General features: G+C 57.8%; 1 protein-coding gene across 6 annotated transcripts in view; it reads left to right on the top strand.

The window, feature by feature from the left end:
- TXNRD2 (thioredoxin reductase 2) overlaps positions 1-13,739 on the top strand; it is a 46,701-nt gene extending 32,962 nt beyond the window's left edge. For 5 of the 6 annotated variants that reach the window (XM_037141424.2, XM_037141416.2, XM_037141436.2 and 2 more), the window contains 7 exons: positions 4,331-4,467; positions 7,511-7,606; positions 8,018-8,110; positions 9,631-9,702; positions 9,839-9,936; positions 12,250-12,461; positions 13,465-13,739. In XM_037141424.2, coding sequence (XP_036997319.2) covers positions 4,331-4,467; positions 7,511-7,606; positions 8,018-8,110; positions 9,631-9,702; positions 9,839-9,936; positions 12,250-12,373 — 620 coding nt within the window. In that variant the 3' untranslated portion in view covers positions 12,374-12,461; positions 13,465-13,739. The remainder of the gene's footprint in view (positions 1-4,330; positions 4,468-7,510; positions 7,607-8,017; positions 8,111-9,630; positions 9,703-9,838; positions 9,937-12,249; positions 12,462-13,464) is intronic. The other variant, XM_037141443.2, reaches the window with a different exon arrangement.
- The last annotated feature ends 958 nt before the right edge of the window (positions 13,740-14,697 follow it).

Below are 14,697 nucleotides of genomic sequence, written 5' to 3'. Positions count from 1 at the left end.
CTTGGGAGCCCTTGGAAGTGGGCACTTGGTGGACCCAAGCTGGGTGCCAAGAGGCCAGGCCGCTGGGGGAGAGATTCTGTGGGCTTGGAGTGGGTGGCCTGCTGTACTGGGGTGGGGAAAGTGCCATGTGTGACATGCAGGGTGACAGAGATGGGGGGACAGTGGGGGCTTTCCTCTTCCCCAGATCACCTGAGGAGCAGTACCCTTATTCTTGCATAGGATAAAAGGAGAAGGGTCAGGGAGATGACTGGGTGCATTGGCCTGCATCTTGCTTTGTGCCATTTACGTATGGCCTGGGCCTGGGCTGGGCATTGTCTTTGTGGTAGAGCTGCCCTGCTTGTGTGGCCAGCCATGGGGTTCCACTGTGGTGCCCGTTCTCCTACTCCTCTGGGGCTCAGGGCCTGGGCCGGGTGGGGGTGTGACTGTGCCCCAGCCCCCATGGGGAGGTATGGCACTGCTCTGAGTGTGAGGGAACAGAACTCCGGAGGGTCACGGGGCTGTCCCTCCCTCCTCTGTGACTGCTGCCCATGGTGGGGGCGCAGGGCTATGGCCCTGTGAGTCTTGTCGTAGCTCTGGGTTGTGTCTCCATGGTGTGGGGAGCCTGGGTGGAGCTGGGGCCCGGGCCCATTGCAGCCCTCACCCCACACACACCCCGCAGGCAGAGTTTCTAACCCCGGAGTGCCGTGGCTGTCCTTCTCCGGCCTGCCTGGTGCGGCCTTTCTTTCTCTTCAGTGTTCATCCCAGAAGCATCTGTTGAGTGCTTAGTGTGTGCAGGTATCTTCTCTGCCGTACTGTCTAGCCCTTCCGCCCTTCTGCCCTAGCCAGCCACCCACTTAATTCCTTCTACCAGTGGTCCGATTCACACACATATTCTCATGAGCATTCCAAGTTCATGTACACAGTACATCCTTAAAACTGCAGGCTTCAGAGTGGGCTGCAGAGGCGGCCACCTACTTCACGCATTTGTTGTGTCTCCTCTTCCTACTTTTACACTTGTCAATGTAGGAGTTCCCTCTTGTGCGTGGTTTCACCTTTCGCTGTTTCAGTTACCTGCAGTGAACTGTGGTCTGAAAATACTAAGTGGAACATTCCAGCAACAAACACTGCCTACGTTTTGAATCGCGCGCTGCTCTGAGTAGAGGGGTGAAACCCTGCACGATCCCACTGCGTCCTGCTGCGGGACGCGAGTCGCCCCTTCGTGCGGCTTCTCTGCGCTGCGCCTGCACCCCGCCTGCTTGTCACTGGGGAGCCGTGTCAGTGATCGGACCGACGGCCCGGGCACCACAGTGCTTGTGTTCAAGTCACTCTTAGTTCCCTTAGTAATGGCCCTAAAGTGTGAGCAGTGACACTGGCAGTTGGAACATGTGAAAGAGAAGCCACAGAGTGCCCCCTTCGGTGAAAAGGCATGTTGCGTATAACGGGGGCTATCAGCCGGCGTGCTGTGGCGCACTGGGGTGCCACAGTTTTTAAGACATGCAGTGCCTGACTTTTTAGTCAGGAGCACTGACCTCTTTTCCCTCAAATTGTCAAATTAAAAATGACAACAGTCCATCCGATAGCTCTCTGGTGTGAATGAATCAAAGTTATACCTATTTTTTTTGTCAGATCAGCAAAAAATATATTTTTCGTATGCTGCAGAATTCTAGTAATTAGCTTATGTTTGCCATGAGATGAAAAGGGCTTGAAATCACTGACCCATCAGAAAAATAAGCATTTATGGGGCTCAGTACTGTCCATGGTTTCTAGCATCCAGTGGGGGTCTCAGAATGTTATTTCTCTGTGGACAAGGGGGGACTACTGTATTTTCTTCAGGACCTCGATGTGATCTGGCTGGCATCTGCAAGGTGTGTAGTTGCTATGGTTACTATGAGGCACATGGGGAAATGCTTTTGGCCTCCTGTGACTGGCCAGGCAGGAGCTCAGGTGTGTGGTCGGCATCAGAGCGAGTTGGGCCCGGGCCACCAGCTCGCCCTGGTGGTCAGACACTCCAGCCCCAGCGCAGAGCAGTCAGCGGGAAGCCGCGGTCCTGGTGAGCTGCTGTGTGCTGTGCTCCTCAGAATCAGGGGCCTGGGGTGGAGCCAGAGGGCTGAGCTATGAGCCCTCTGCTTGCAGGGACCCTCGGCCCACCCAGCAGACCCCTCCTGTCCTGCCCACACAGCCCAGCCCCTTCCCAAATGCACGAGGACTCCTGGGTACCCCCTGGGTCCAGGTGGCCAATCCCCCTTATCCAGGGGTGGGACCTGGGCCCCCAGGCCATCTTGTCCGGGGCAGGACAGGCTGGGGCGTGTCCCTCTCTGCATTCTCACGGGTCTCCATTCAGATGACGCTAGTGCTGTCAGAAGGCGGGGATCTCGCAGCCTCTTGTCACCTGTGTCTGGTCTGAGTGGTGGTGGGTGCCAGCCTGCCTGGCACCCGAAATCTGTGGCCAAGCTGAATGAAGAGGCTGGAGCCGGCTCCCCGAGAACTTGAGAAGCATGGCTTAGCTGAGTCTCTGTTTTGACTTCCCGCTCCGAGAGAGCAGCTGGAGACGCGGTTTCCCTTTCACACGGCTTGGTGTTCCAGATGTTCAGATTGGCACCACCCACCACCCGTGTCTGAGCCGCTGCGAGTTGTGGGAACTGTGCCTTAGAAACCATTCATTTTTGCTGTTAGGGGATTGCTCTGAGCCTCTCGGGGCCCTGAGGGGCTGCCCGCCACCCTTCTAGGATCGGCAAGAAGAGCTGCCTCTGCCACCTCCTGGCTCAGTGAGGCCACATCCACTGAATTAGGGAGAAAGGGACCTCTGCTGGCAGCTCAGTTGTGATGACACCCAAGGCTGTGGCCTATAGGAAACTTGGCAGGGAGGCAGCTGCACCCACACCTCCAGGGGCCACTGGGCTCTGCCCTCTTGGCCTTTGTACTCAAAAGCAGTGTTAACCAAGCTGATGCACCAAGGGTGGGTGTAGTGTGCTCTGTCCCTTGGGCCAGGTCTCCTCTCAACTCTGGGGGTCTCCAAGCTTGGACTGTCTGCTGGGCAGATGCCACGACACACAGGAGGGAGAGCTGAAGGCCTGGGACATGGAGCTGCCACAGGAATTGGCCTCTAGCCTCACAGAGACCCTGAGCAGGACACGAGTTTCTGCATTCTCGCTGCTTGCTCTGGGTTGGCTCCCCACCGTGTGGCACTGGGGACACAAGGCCACAGCCTGTCCATGCAAGCAGTCTGGTGGCAGGATAGAAGCCTAAACCCACCAGGAAGTGCTGTCCTGCCCCCAGCTGAGCCTGAGGAGGAGTGTGAGGAGCCCTGGGGTCACAGAGAGAGTAGAAAGGAGGTCACCCGACCCCAGGAAGGACCACATGGGGATTCACGAGGTTGTCAGCTTACCTTGGGCCCATAGGCGGGCTCCGTGGAGACAGAGACGCCCTCGGGGGGGGGAAAGCACACGCAGGAGCTTCTGTGAGGGGCCTGGGTTGTGTGTGTTCCGTGCCTCCCCCTTGGAGCTTGTCCGTAAGAGCTGCGTGGCCCTGTCCCATCCTGTCCGTGGCTGCTCTGCTCTGTCCCAGGGCTTCCAGGCCTGCAATGGGCTGCGCCCTCCTGTCCCGGCCCCTTCGCTGGGGAGGGTCAGTGATCACAGTCTTGGTGCCCATCACTCTTGGGCCATCACTGCTTCTAGACTTTTCTGTGGTCAGGACCAGGAACTTTATAGTTTAAAAAAATCATGACTTTCCGATTCAAATTGAGGTTTTGAATGACACACAAGAACTGTCTGCAGCTTTACTTTTTGTTAGGACGTAGCCCTCTGAGGATATTCAGTGAAGATGTGGGTTCCTGTAGCTCCCGAACAAATTGTCTTTTTGTCGCTCTGTTGCCAAATTCATACACAAGTAGGCCCCTTTGTTCCGGGTTGTTCACAGCTTATAGGAGTTTTTTTCCATTTTTTATTTAATTTTATTTTTTAAAATATATAAGCTACATATGTGATTAAGAAAACAAAATTCTATCACAGGATGTGTTTGGAGAAGTGCTATTCTTATTTCTCTCCCCTCCCCCCACTTCCACCCTTTCCGAAGCTCCCTGTTTATATTAGTCCTGCCTTATCCTTTCATTGATTCTCTGTGCAAAGGTAGAGGTGTATGTGAGTACTTGTGCTGTGTGTGTGTGTGTGTGTGTGTGTGTGTGTGTAGGTGTGTGTGTGAGGCCCGAGGAGGCCAGGAGTCTCTGGACAATGTTTGTGTTTGATGTTTAAACCTACAGTGGGCATTCTGAGAAGTGTTTCCAGGAAACCAAGGGATCTTAGTCAAAACTGTTGAAGAAAACTGCAGTGAACAAACCACTCCGTATTTCCTCCAGGTCGAGTTCCAGAAACCGGAAGTCTGAATTTGGAGAAGGCTGGGGTAAACATTAACCCTGAGAGTAAGAAGGTCCTGGTCGATGCCCGGGAAGCCACCTCCGTCCCTCACATCTATGCCATCGGAGACATAGCAGAGGTATGGCTGGTGCCTGATGCTGCCCCACCCCCTGCCCAGGCCAGACCCTGGGGACACACAGGCATGGTAGAGGCTCTGGGCCAAGCCCCCGGGACTGTTAGACTCGAGTTCTGGACAGAACTGGACGTCAGCCTCTGCTCTCTCGAATGCTCTTCCTTTCTGTGGAGGGCGGGTGGGGAAGGCTTAGAGAGGGCCGTGAGGCCCATTAGCAGATTCCTGTCGTGAACCATCGCTGCGTCAGCTCTGCGGGAACAGCACCTGGGCACTCACACTGGTGCCGGCCTCACCTCCCTACAGGTGGGCACAGGTGCAGGGCCCCAGGAATGTTGCTGCTGGACACAGCCTTGGGGCCACGGTGGCCCCCAGAGCTCTGGGCCTGACCTCCTTGCCTCGGTTTATGCTCTGATCTCCGGGCGGGTCAACAGTCTCCATGGGCTGTCAGATAGGCTGGGCCCGAGGACAACGCCGGAGCCTCACAGGGTATGGACCCAGCCCCCCTCACAGGCCTGCTGCTCCCTCCCCTGGACAGTAGGGCGCTTAGTATCCTGAGTCCCTGGTGGAAGCCCTGCCCCCCCGTCCCCACTTTACAGGCTCCTAGCAAGACCCGTAGCTAGTCACTTGTGGGGCCTCCACTCCCCCGAAGCCACAGGAGCAGTGGGCCTGTCCTGCATATTATACACCATGTCCTGAGGCAGGTGGCTCGGGACAGTCCCTGGTCAAAGGGGACTGAGAGGGGCACCAGGCCCCCCAGACCCCTCATCCCTCTTGGCCGTGACCTGCTAGCTCAGTTGATGTGTGTGTCAGTTTCCTGGGGCTGCCACCACAAATCGCCACCAACTGGGTGGCTCAGGACAATAGGAATTTATTTCCTCTAATTCTGGAGACTAGCAGTCCAAAATCCACCTCCTGAGCCTCCAGGAGAAGGATCCTTTCTTGCCTCTTGTAGTTGTAGTTTGGTGGCCCCAGACGTTCCAGGCTTGGAGGTGCAGCTCCGCCATCTCTGTTCCTTCTTCACTGGGCCCTCCCGGGTGGCTGTGTATTCTTGTTTGTCTCTATTAGGACCCTCCCGTTGGATCGAGGGCCCACCCTAATCCAGCATGACCTCATCTCTGCCCCTACCTTAGTCATATCTGCAAAGACTCTTATTTCCAAATAAGGTCACATGCTGAGGCTCCAAGCAGAGGTGAATTGGGGGGATGCTATTAAACCCACCATTATGAGCTGATTTACATTCACTCATCGGATACTGACTGAGGGCCCACTGCTCTGGCGCCAGGCACTTTTCTGAGTTCCGGGGCCACTGCGGGAACAGATGAAAAGCCCCAGCGCTCATAGAGCTGACATTCTGGTAGAGGTCACAGATGACAAATAAACAAGTAAACTATTTCAGATCCAGAAGATGCTTAGTGACCGGAGGTTGGCAGAGACCTAAGGGAGCAGCAGTGAGGGACCTCTGGGCTGGGGAAGAGCTAGCAAAGGCACAGGGTTGCTCAGCAAGGATGCTCGTGCCCACGTGCACCCAGGAACCCACTCGGGGAAATGCCTGGGGGCAGTGGGTAGTTAAGGTGAGCAGATCCCTGATTGGAGCTCCCTGAGCTGAGAGGGCACAGGTGGCCATTGTCACTGATACTGTGGGACCATCTTTCCCTCACTGTCACCTGCCAGCCTAGCCTCTACTCTGATCATGATATTTAGGGGGTTTCATGAGAGCTCGGACACATGGGGACAGGCCAGGGCAGGGCCTGGGCATAGGCTGGGACTACCTTTGTTCCTAAAGGGACAGTCTTCCTATCTATCATGGATCTTCAGTGACAGCTCAGCTGGACTGCATGGTCGGAGCTCTGGTCAGCTCTCCTGCCAGATCATCTTTGACCATCTAGTTGGCCTATTGCTATGGACAGAAATGAGTGGCTTTACATGCCCCCAAGTGTCCCATGGACCTGGCTCCCGTTGTCGTAGAACGCAGTTATCAGTGTGATCTCTGATGGCCGGGACGGGGCTTTCTCTGCTAGTGGCCTTCCGTATTCATTCTGTGAGCTGTGCCCTAAGGTAGCGTCAGGGTCTTGGGAGAGAGCCTGGTTCAAATAAGACTCTGCGCACCCTGGGAGCTGAGCGAGTTGGAGTCCCATCAGCTGCAGAGCTCATGCCAATACGGCAGAAACCAATACTTCAGACCATGTTGTCAGGAACGTGTGGCGCACACAAAGGTGTTATCTATTCCGACATTGAATCCACTTTCCTGAAGAGGTCGCTCTGAGCAGTCACAAGAGTTAACGCCCCACTGGTCCAGGTGGGGGGGGGGGGCAGGCATTGTTTAGTGCAGCCCTGCGCCGTGTGCCCGGAGGTTTCCGCACCTCGCCAGGCTCAGTGGAATGTGCGGCCTGCTCTCCGGAGTTATCTCTGTGGATCTCCATTCATTTCTGGAATGTCAAACAACATCTGCATTTCCTGCTGCCACGGAGGTGATTGGCAGCCTGTCCCAGGCTTATGTGTGCAGGAACGCTGGGGGCTGTGCCCCCACCACACCCCCAGCAGGACACACTGGGACCGAGGGGCCCCCTGCAGAGCGGCATTTTGATGTAGAGTTTGCAGGGGCCTGTGAGGAGCTGTGTGTCTGGACCCCACGGGAGGCTTCGAGGGCCTGCTTTAGCCGGAGGCCCAGTTAATGTGGATGCTTGAATGGCACCCGCATCTCTTTGGAGCTTTGTTGTAGGGTCGGGTCTCCAAGGTCACCAACATGAAGAAGGGTTCAGACAGAAGCCACAAGGGAGAGTGGGCATTGTGTGGCCTCATCAGAATCTCACCTCTCTGCTGGGCAAGGGTGTCACTACCACAGGCATCTCCCAGAGCAAGACAGAGGGGGAAGAGAGAACCAGCAGACTCCCCGAGGGCCCTGGGTGCTGCTACCTCAGTGCAGAGACCCAGCAACAAGCAGCATTTGAGGATTTCTGAAAGGGAGACACCCCACCAGGAAGGTGATGGGGGACTACACGGACTCCCTTAGGGGACAGGCTGAACTGACCCTCCACTCTTCCTCTGTCAGGGGCGGCCCGAGCTGACGCCCACGGCTATCATGGCAGGGAGGCTCCTAGCCCAGAGGCTCTGCGGCCAGTCCTCAGACCTGATGGACTATGACAATGTGAGTGCTTGCTGCCATGCACAAGGCTGGGTTCAGCCTGGAGAGGGCTGTGGCTCGTCCTGGGATGTGTGTGTGTGTGTGTGTGTGTGTGTGCACACATCTGTACATGTGCCAGTATGTGTGGGGATGCATGTACGTGCACTTTCCTATGTGTATTCATGCAGGCATGTGGTGTGTGCAGGCATGCATGTATGCCTGCATTTTCTGTGCATTTCTATGTGTGTGTGCATGATATGGGTGTATAGCACACAGCTGCATGTGCATGTGTGTGGGTGTGTACATCAGCATGTGTGTGCATGCCTGCATGTGAGGTTTAGCTCTGTGGGTGGGGCCCAGGAATAAGTGACGGAGTCTACCCACTGCCAGCCAGTACATCTGGGGATTTGGCCTGACTCAGAACCTGCCTTCCAGGTCCCCACAACTGTCTTCACCCCACTGGAATATGGCTGTGTGGGGCTGTCGGAGGAGGAGGCCGTGGCTCGCCATGGAGAAGAGCATGTGGAGGTAAGTCAGGGCCTGAGGAGAAGGAGCCACCACGACATGACCTATGTGGCGCTCCCGCCTCTGGACACCCCTCCCCAGCAGAGGCCCAGCGGGAGAGCAGCAGTACTGGGTCCCTGCTTCTCAGGGCCTGCAGCTGGGCTGGGGGGAGCCGGTGGGGCCTGCGGACCCAGAGCAATGGCTGTGACACTGCAATGTGGCTGTTGGGAAGGGGGCTGTGAGGCAGAAGTGTAGGAGGGGGTCCCAGAAAGTAGGGTGTGGCCCACCTCACAAGGCACTTCTCTCCCTAGGCCTGGAAAGGCTTCTGCTGCACCCTGACCTCTGCTCCCTTTGCCCCCTATCCTCCTGCCCCAGTCTTGACCCGTCCCCTGAGGACCTCAAATCCCTGAGGCTCCCAACTCCCCTGTGGTTCCTGTAGTCTGTGACTTCTCATCCCACTAGCCTCGTGACAGCTTCTGCCTCTGCTCCTCTTCCTAGATCCTTCCAGTCCCCACAGGCCCCATGACAGCCCAGGGCAGGGGTTTCATGAGACGAGACAAGGCTGCTTCAGGGCCTGCTCTGGCAGGCCCACTGTGGCCCGGGGGTGGCCACAGAGCATGCCCCGGGCAGTCTGGCAGGATGCGGAGAGGCTTTGGGTGCTGGAAGCCTTCAGCGCGGCTTCCTCTTGCTGTTGCAGCAGCCTTCAGGCAGACCCCGTGTGGTCACCACCGCAGGGCTTGGTATCCTTGGGGAATGAGTCGCTGGACGCCAGGGCCTGCCCCTTGCCCCAGCGCCCCAGTCCCCTCCATCAACAGGCCAGGCCTGACAGGCCGGCCTTTCCCTCACCACTTTATTTGCTATTTTTGTTTGATTCATCACAAGTACACTGGGACATATGTTCATGGCATTTTATAATGTTGTTTTATGTTTCACAATGTTGAATGGCCAAATACCCTTTGTTTGTTTTTTTTCCAATTCTGTCTTAGTTAGAACAATATTCTCTGAAGCTCCATTAATTAATAATGGCTGTGCAACACATGTGAGGGCCCTGCTCATTTTTTACCCAGCCGCAGCCCTGAGCACACTGTCGATCCCTTCTCGGGTGCTGAAAGCCTTTGTCCGACAGCTCCAGTGTGGGCCGGGGGCCACCCCGCGCCAGCCCCCTCCTCCCTGCTCAATGAGGGCCCACCAAGCACCAGGGTGCCTGAGGGAGGCCAGATAGCTACCCGCTGACCGCAGTCACCCTGATCACTCTGCTGTGCCCACCCGATCTGCACTCCCGGGAGAGGCCCACGCCACATGCAGAGCCTCGAGCTCAGGGATTAGTCACTCTGGTGGTGCTAACCTGGCGTCTGCTCTGCCGCTGTGGTTCATGGGGGTCTCGGCCTGCAGGGGACAGGTTCTGTCCTGCAGTGGGGCTCTGGCCATAGACAGCCTGTGCACGGGTCTCTGCTGTGTTCACACAGCCTATCAGAGCTGGAAATGTCCAGGGGGGTTGATCGGCTGCAGCTGCTGATTCCAGGGATCCGTACCTTATTACCCAGGTTTATCACGCCTATTATAAACCACTGGAGTTCACGGTGGCTGAACGGGACGCGTCCCAGTGTTACATAAAGGTGAGTGTCCTTGTGGGCCTGAGTCCGGTGGGGCATGCCAGAAGGTGAGGGGGAGGAAAAGAGTGCTCCCCGGGGCTGGGGGAGCCCCAAATATGGCCACCTCCAGCCAGGTGACAGCTGACCATGCGGCTTTCAGATGGTGTGCCTGCGGGAGCCCCCGCAGCTGGTGCTGGGCCTGCACTTCCTTGGCCCCAACGCAGGTGAAGTTACTCAAGGATTTGCTCTGGGGATCAAGTAAGTCCCAAAGAATGTCGGCCATCACACGAGGCCCAGACCGGTGTCCCTGGGAGTCCTGGCAGCACTACGCCGGTGTGTCTGCTGAGTTGATGCTGCTTTCGTGTAGTGTCGTCTGTGTCTTGGCCGAGCCTCTCCTTAGACGGGGCAGGTTCAGCCAGACAAGAGGCACCTTCTTCTCCAGCCAAACCCTGTGAAGCCAGCCACACTGACTGTCTGTCTACGGCCGGGCCCCCTGGGGGGCCCTGGGAAAGCCTCGGGTCCCTGGTGGCCCTTTCAGAGTCAGTCTTTGGGTCTTTTCTACTCAGAATGAGCAGAGTTGGGGTACTTGTCCCTGGGACCCAGTGCCCAGGTGGTCATAGGCCAGGTCTCAGCCTCAAGTGTACTGTGGGAGCTGCACCCCCTCTGTGTGGGTGTTCGTCTGCTGGAGCCCCAGCCATTACCTGTGTCTTGGGCACAGGCTGTGCACTGTAGGGCGCAGGGTTCCCTGGAGCCTTTGCTGACAGAGGCTCTGGGTGTGAGTGGGTTGTTCAGGGCAGTGAGGAATTTGGGCAGCTGGGTGTGGGGCTGACAGGGGCTGGAGGGTGGGATGAAGCAGAGGAGAGAGGCTAAAGTCACGGAGGAAGAAGCGTGTGCTGCCTGGATCCTCACACGTGGTTGGGGTGTGTGGAGGTGGAGGTGTGAGGACAGGGCAGGGGTTCAAGGAGCAGGTTGATACCGAGAAAAGCTGACAATAGAGGGCTACAAAGGCTGAGGGTCTAGTCCAGACATCCCAGGGGCACCCCTGCCTCCCACATGGGCAGCACAGGCCCTCAGATAGAGGCACCCCATCACAGGGCAGGGAGCCTCAGGCCCCACCACTGCCCCCCTAGCCCTTGACACACACATCAAGGTGATCACTAGGTTGTGGGGTCAGGTTCTCCCCAGAAGGGAAGGGGCACTGCCTGGGAGGAGAAAAGAGCAGGCAGGGCTGGACTCACATCCTTGGAACATGTGTCTGTGGTCCTTAATCACGGGATTCAGGTTATACCCCATTCCATCCAGAGTGACCAATGGAAGGAAGCCTGTAGGGCTGGTACAAGGCTCTGCTGCATCTTGCTGGAGCCCGTTGCGGGAAGGGTGGTCCGCCCTGGGCACAAAGAGAACAGCTAAAGTAACCTCTGGAACCCGGCCCACTGGGCTGTGTGTGCGTGCTGGCAGGCCGGGCTGCCCACGGCTCCAGCGCAGAGGGCCTCGGGGCCGGTGGGACAGGGAGAGCCACGGCTCCCACAAAGCCATCTCCATCCATGCGCTGGCACACTGGTGCTCCTGCCAGGCCAGACGCTCAGCCTCCGGAACAATGTCTGGAGAGATTCAAATGCAGCAGCTTTTTAAAATAATGCAACTGCAAAGGGCTGATTTCTCTAACACACAGAACTCTCAGAAATTGACAGTGATAATTATAGGGCGAATCCAGTAGAGAGACAGAGAACATGAATAGACAATTCAGCAGAAATGAAGGTAAAGATTAGAAAGCTGCTATGTCTCGATCAGGATTTTAAAATATGATTGAAACCCTTTTGGTTGGTGAAGGCGATCAGTTTGTAGAGCCGCTGGAGGTCTGAGCAAGTCAGCGGAGTGATGAGAGTGATGCGTCCGGCAGTCGGGGGGGAAGGACTGGCCCCTCCTTCGCAGGGCCTTCCGTCCACATCTGAAATGAACACACTAGCCGTTCCTGCTAGGGCCCTTCCCGCCAGATAGGTCTTCTAGCACACGCGTGCCGACATACCGGCAGTGCCCTGTGGGTGCCCATACGCAGTGTGCCAAGGAGCGAGCGGTGCACGGGGGATGGTTGTTGCTGAGCCTGCAGGAGGCACCCGTGTGACAAGTACTGGGTGCCACGCAGAAGAGCGAGCCAGGAGGGCAAGTTGGGCTGGTGCGGGCTGCGGTAAAGAAAAGTGGGCTCAGGCAGAGGGAGGAAGTGGGCCACACAGAAGGACCAGCTGGAGCCCCAGCCCAAGTAGAGCTGTGTCTGGTGGGCCGGGAACAGCAGGAGGCCAGGCTGGAGCAAGTGAGGGGTGGGTCAGGTGTGATGCAGGCTTGAGGTGGGGCTGCTTGGCCACTGCAGGCCCTGGACATTTCCTTGGAGGGAGATGAGGTGGGTGGAGCAGGTGTTTCCGGCTGCTGGCTGGAGGAGAGAGGGTGGGAGCCGGGGCTGGGCAATGGTGAGGAGAGCGAGACTCCTGGAGCACCCCCCATGCACCACCTTCACGAGGGCAGGGTGATGTGAACATGTCTCCCTACACTACCTGACCCCCCTTCCCCTGCGTGTAGGTGTGGGGCCTCCTACGCACAGGTGATGAGGACAGTGGGCATCCATCCCACTTGTGCAGAGGAGGTGGCCAAGCTGCGCATCACTAAGCGCTCGGGCCTGGACCCCACCGTGACTGGCTGCTGAGGGTAAGCCGCCATCCCTGCCAGGCCCGGGGCACACCGCACGCCAGCGTCCCCCACAGCCAGGCCCTCCTCCGGAGGTTCGGATCCAGGTACATGAGTGGGATGGGCTTTGTGTAAGCATAGCACTGCCCACGTAAAGCTGTGATGGGGCGGGGGAGGGTGCCACTGTGAACTGCTCTGCAGGGGTGTGGCAGGCTGTACCTGCTGTGCCACCTCAGACAGGTGAGCCCTGGGCACAGACCATAGTAGCCAAAGAAACAAGGCTAGGACGGGAGTCTACAGAGGGCCCCCTGTTCCCTGGCCTGGCTGCTGCTGCTCCTAAATGTTCCCTCACGCTCATCACAGGTAGCCTGTCCCAGGTGGGACAGTGGGTGTGGATGTGCCCCTCAGGCTGAGTTCCGAAGGCCGCTGGGCTGGAGGAAAGGGCCTCTCTCTCCTGCCTGACTCCACGCAGAGCAGCGCCAGCCCGTTTCTCTCCCGCCCAGAAGGTGGAGATGCTGCCTTGTGCACAGCTGCTGCTGCACATCTGGTGCTGTTCCAGCTTCCCGAAGCCAGGCCAGGCCAGGGGCTGCCGGGAACCTCTGGCTGTGTTGTTGCTCCCGACCCTCTTCTGAGGAGGAAGACATTAGCGAGACCCTCCCTGACCCCTGCCAAGGGGACGCCTGTGGTCAGGGCCTTTCATCTCTCATCCTGAGCAGCCTCCTCCAGCCCCAGCGTGAGGGGCCCCGTCGCGGCCCAGCGTCCCGTGCGCAGTGGGCTCGGGCCTCTCCTGGGGTCTCTGGGCACCCGCTCCATCGCAGTCCCCCAACCAGGGCTGCTTCTGATACAGACAAACAGGGCATCCTGAGGAGACTCTTGTCTGAGTGTCACACCTAAAAAAGCTATTTCGTTAAGAGCCTGCCATAAGTTTTTATCATCGCAAAATATTTTTCACGGTACAGTGCCCCCTGTGACTCATCATCCTGGGGGAGTGGTCTCTGGGGCTCGATTCCTTCCGCCCTGAGAGGCGCCCTGTGTGTGGCCACGAGAGATGTGGCCAGGCATGTGTGGGGGTAGTGCGGCCACCTCACGCTGACTCCCCATCTTTGGCAGGACATTGGAGACCCTCACCCCTGCCTGGAGAGCCCCCCAGGATGGCTGGCGTGGGGCGGTGTGTCTGGATGGACTGCCCCTGTGCCCTGCAAGGATGGCTCCCAGGGGCATCAGCCCCCCGCACTTGCACCATCCACCCCCTTCTGCCTGGGCCGGCCCTGTCCGGCCCCCAACACCAGATGATGACGACCTGCGCAGAAACCCACCCGGTGGGCTGCCCATGTCAGAACCCCCTGGTGTTGCTGGACTACAAATAAAGGGGGTGTTTTCCTGAAGTGTGCGCTGCATGTATTGTCCTCTACCAGCCCCAGGATGGCCCAGGTGGGGTGAGGCCTGGCCGCCCACCCCATCAACACCCCCGTCACCTCCCTTCATTTGGAAACAGCTTCCATGTCATTCTGCAATGGGAACTGGGGCAGCATCACTGCATTCCCAGCATTCGTGCCTCGAAAGAGCCCGACCCTTCCTTCCTGGCACAGACCTTGGGGAATGCCTCCCAGGACCCTCTGTGTGCCTTGCAGGTGCTCTGAGCCCTCCCTAGGTGCTCAGGAGGGACAGGGAGCCGCGGGATTTGTTCCAGAGCATCCTGCCAGTGGTGTGACCGAGCAACAGCAGTGGGCAGGGGTTTGGGAAGCTTTCTGTCCCCTGAATATCAGGCACCTCATTATGTTTTCATGGTGGCCTCCAAGTCAGCGCCGTGTCTGCTGTGCTCAGGCTAATCCTGCACATCGAGGCTTGATGGGCCCAGAGAACGTCCGGCTGCACCGGCTGCACCTGTCAGTCACTGCAGAGAGATAGCGCTGACAACGATGGGCAGGACCTGGCATTGTGCTGAAGCTTTAGTGGTGGTTAATCTCGTGTCTTTCTTAAGAAAACATCACTTAGTCTGCCGGCCCGGGAGCCCTGGATGGGACCCTGCTTGTCAGCAAACAAAGGAATGTCTTTGCACCTTAATGGGCCTACGGGAGCCTCAGACTCTCTGTGTGAAGCGCGTGCAGGAGCTCTCAGACGCCCAATTAAGATGCCAAGTGCTGGGCTGGGCCAGGTCCTCTCGACAAGTGCAGTGCGAGATCAGCCGTGTCCCATTTAACGCACGGCTGGCGGCGCGCCCCATCTGGGATCCTGCTCTTCACTGGGAGGAGGTATGCCCCTGTCTTGGAGGCAGACGCAAGGTCTGCAGAGGTCAGCTGACACTTGGGCTTCCCAGGGCAGCAAGGGGGGCCCCTTGTAGGC

Source organism: Artibeus jamaicensis, unplaced genomic scaffold (assembly GCF_021234435.1).
Source record: "Artibeus jamaicensis isolate MK-2021 breed Jamaican fruit bat unplaced genomic scaffold, CSHL_Jam_final contig_1128, whole genome shotgun sequence".
In the NCBI taxonomy this organism is placed as follows: Eukaryota; Metazoa; Chordata; class Mammalia; order Chiroptera; family Phyllostomidae; genus Artibeus; species Artibeus jamaicensis.
Note: the sequence above shows the minus strand (reverse complement) of the source record. Positions and strands in the feature narration are given on the sequence as shown.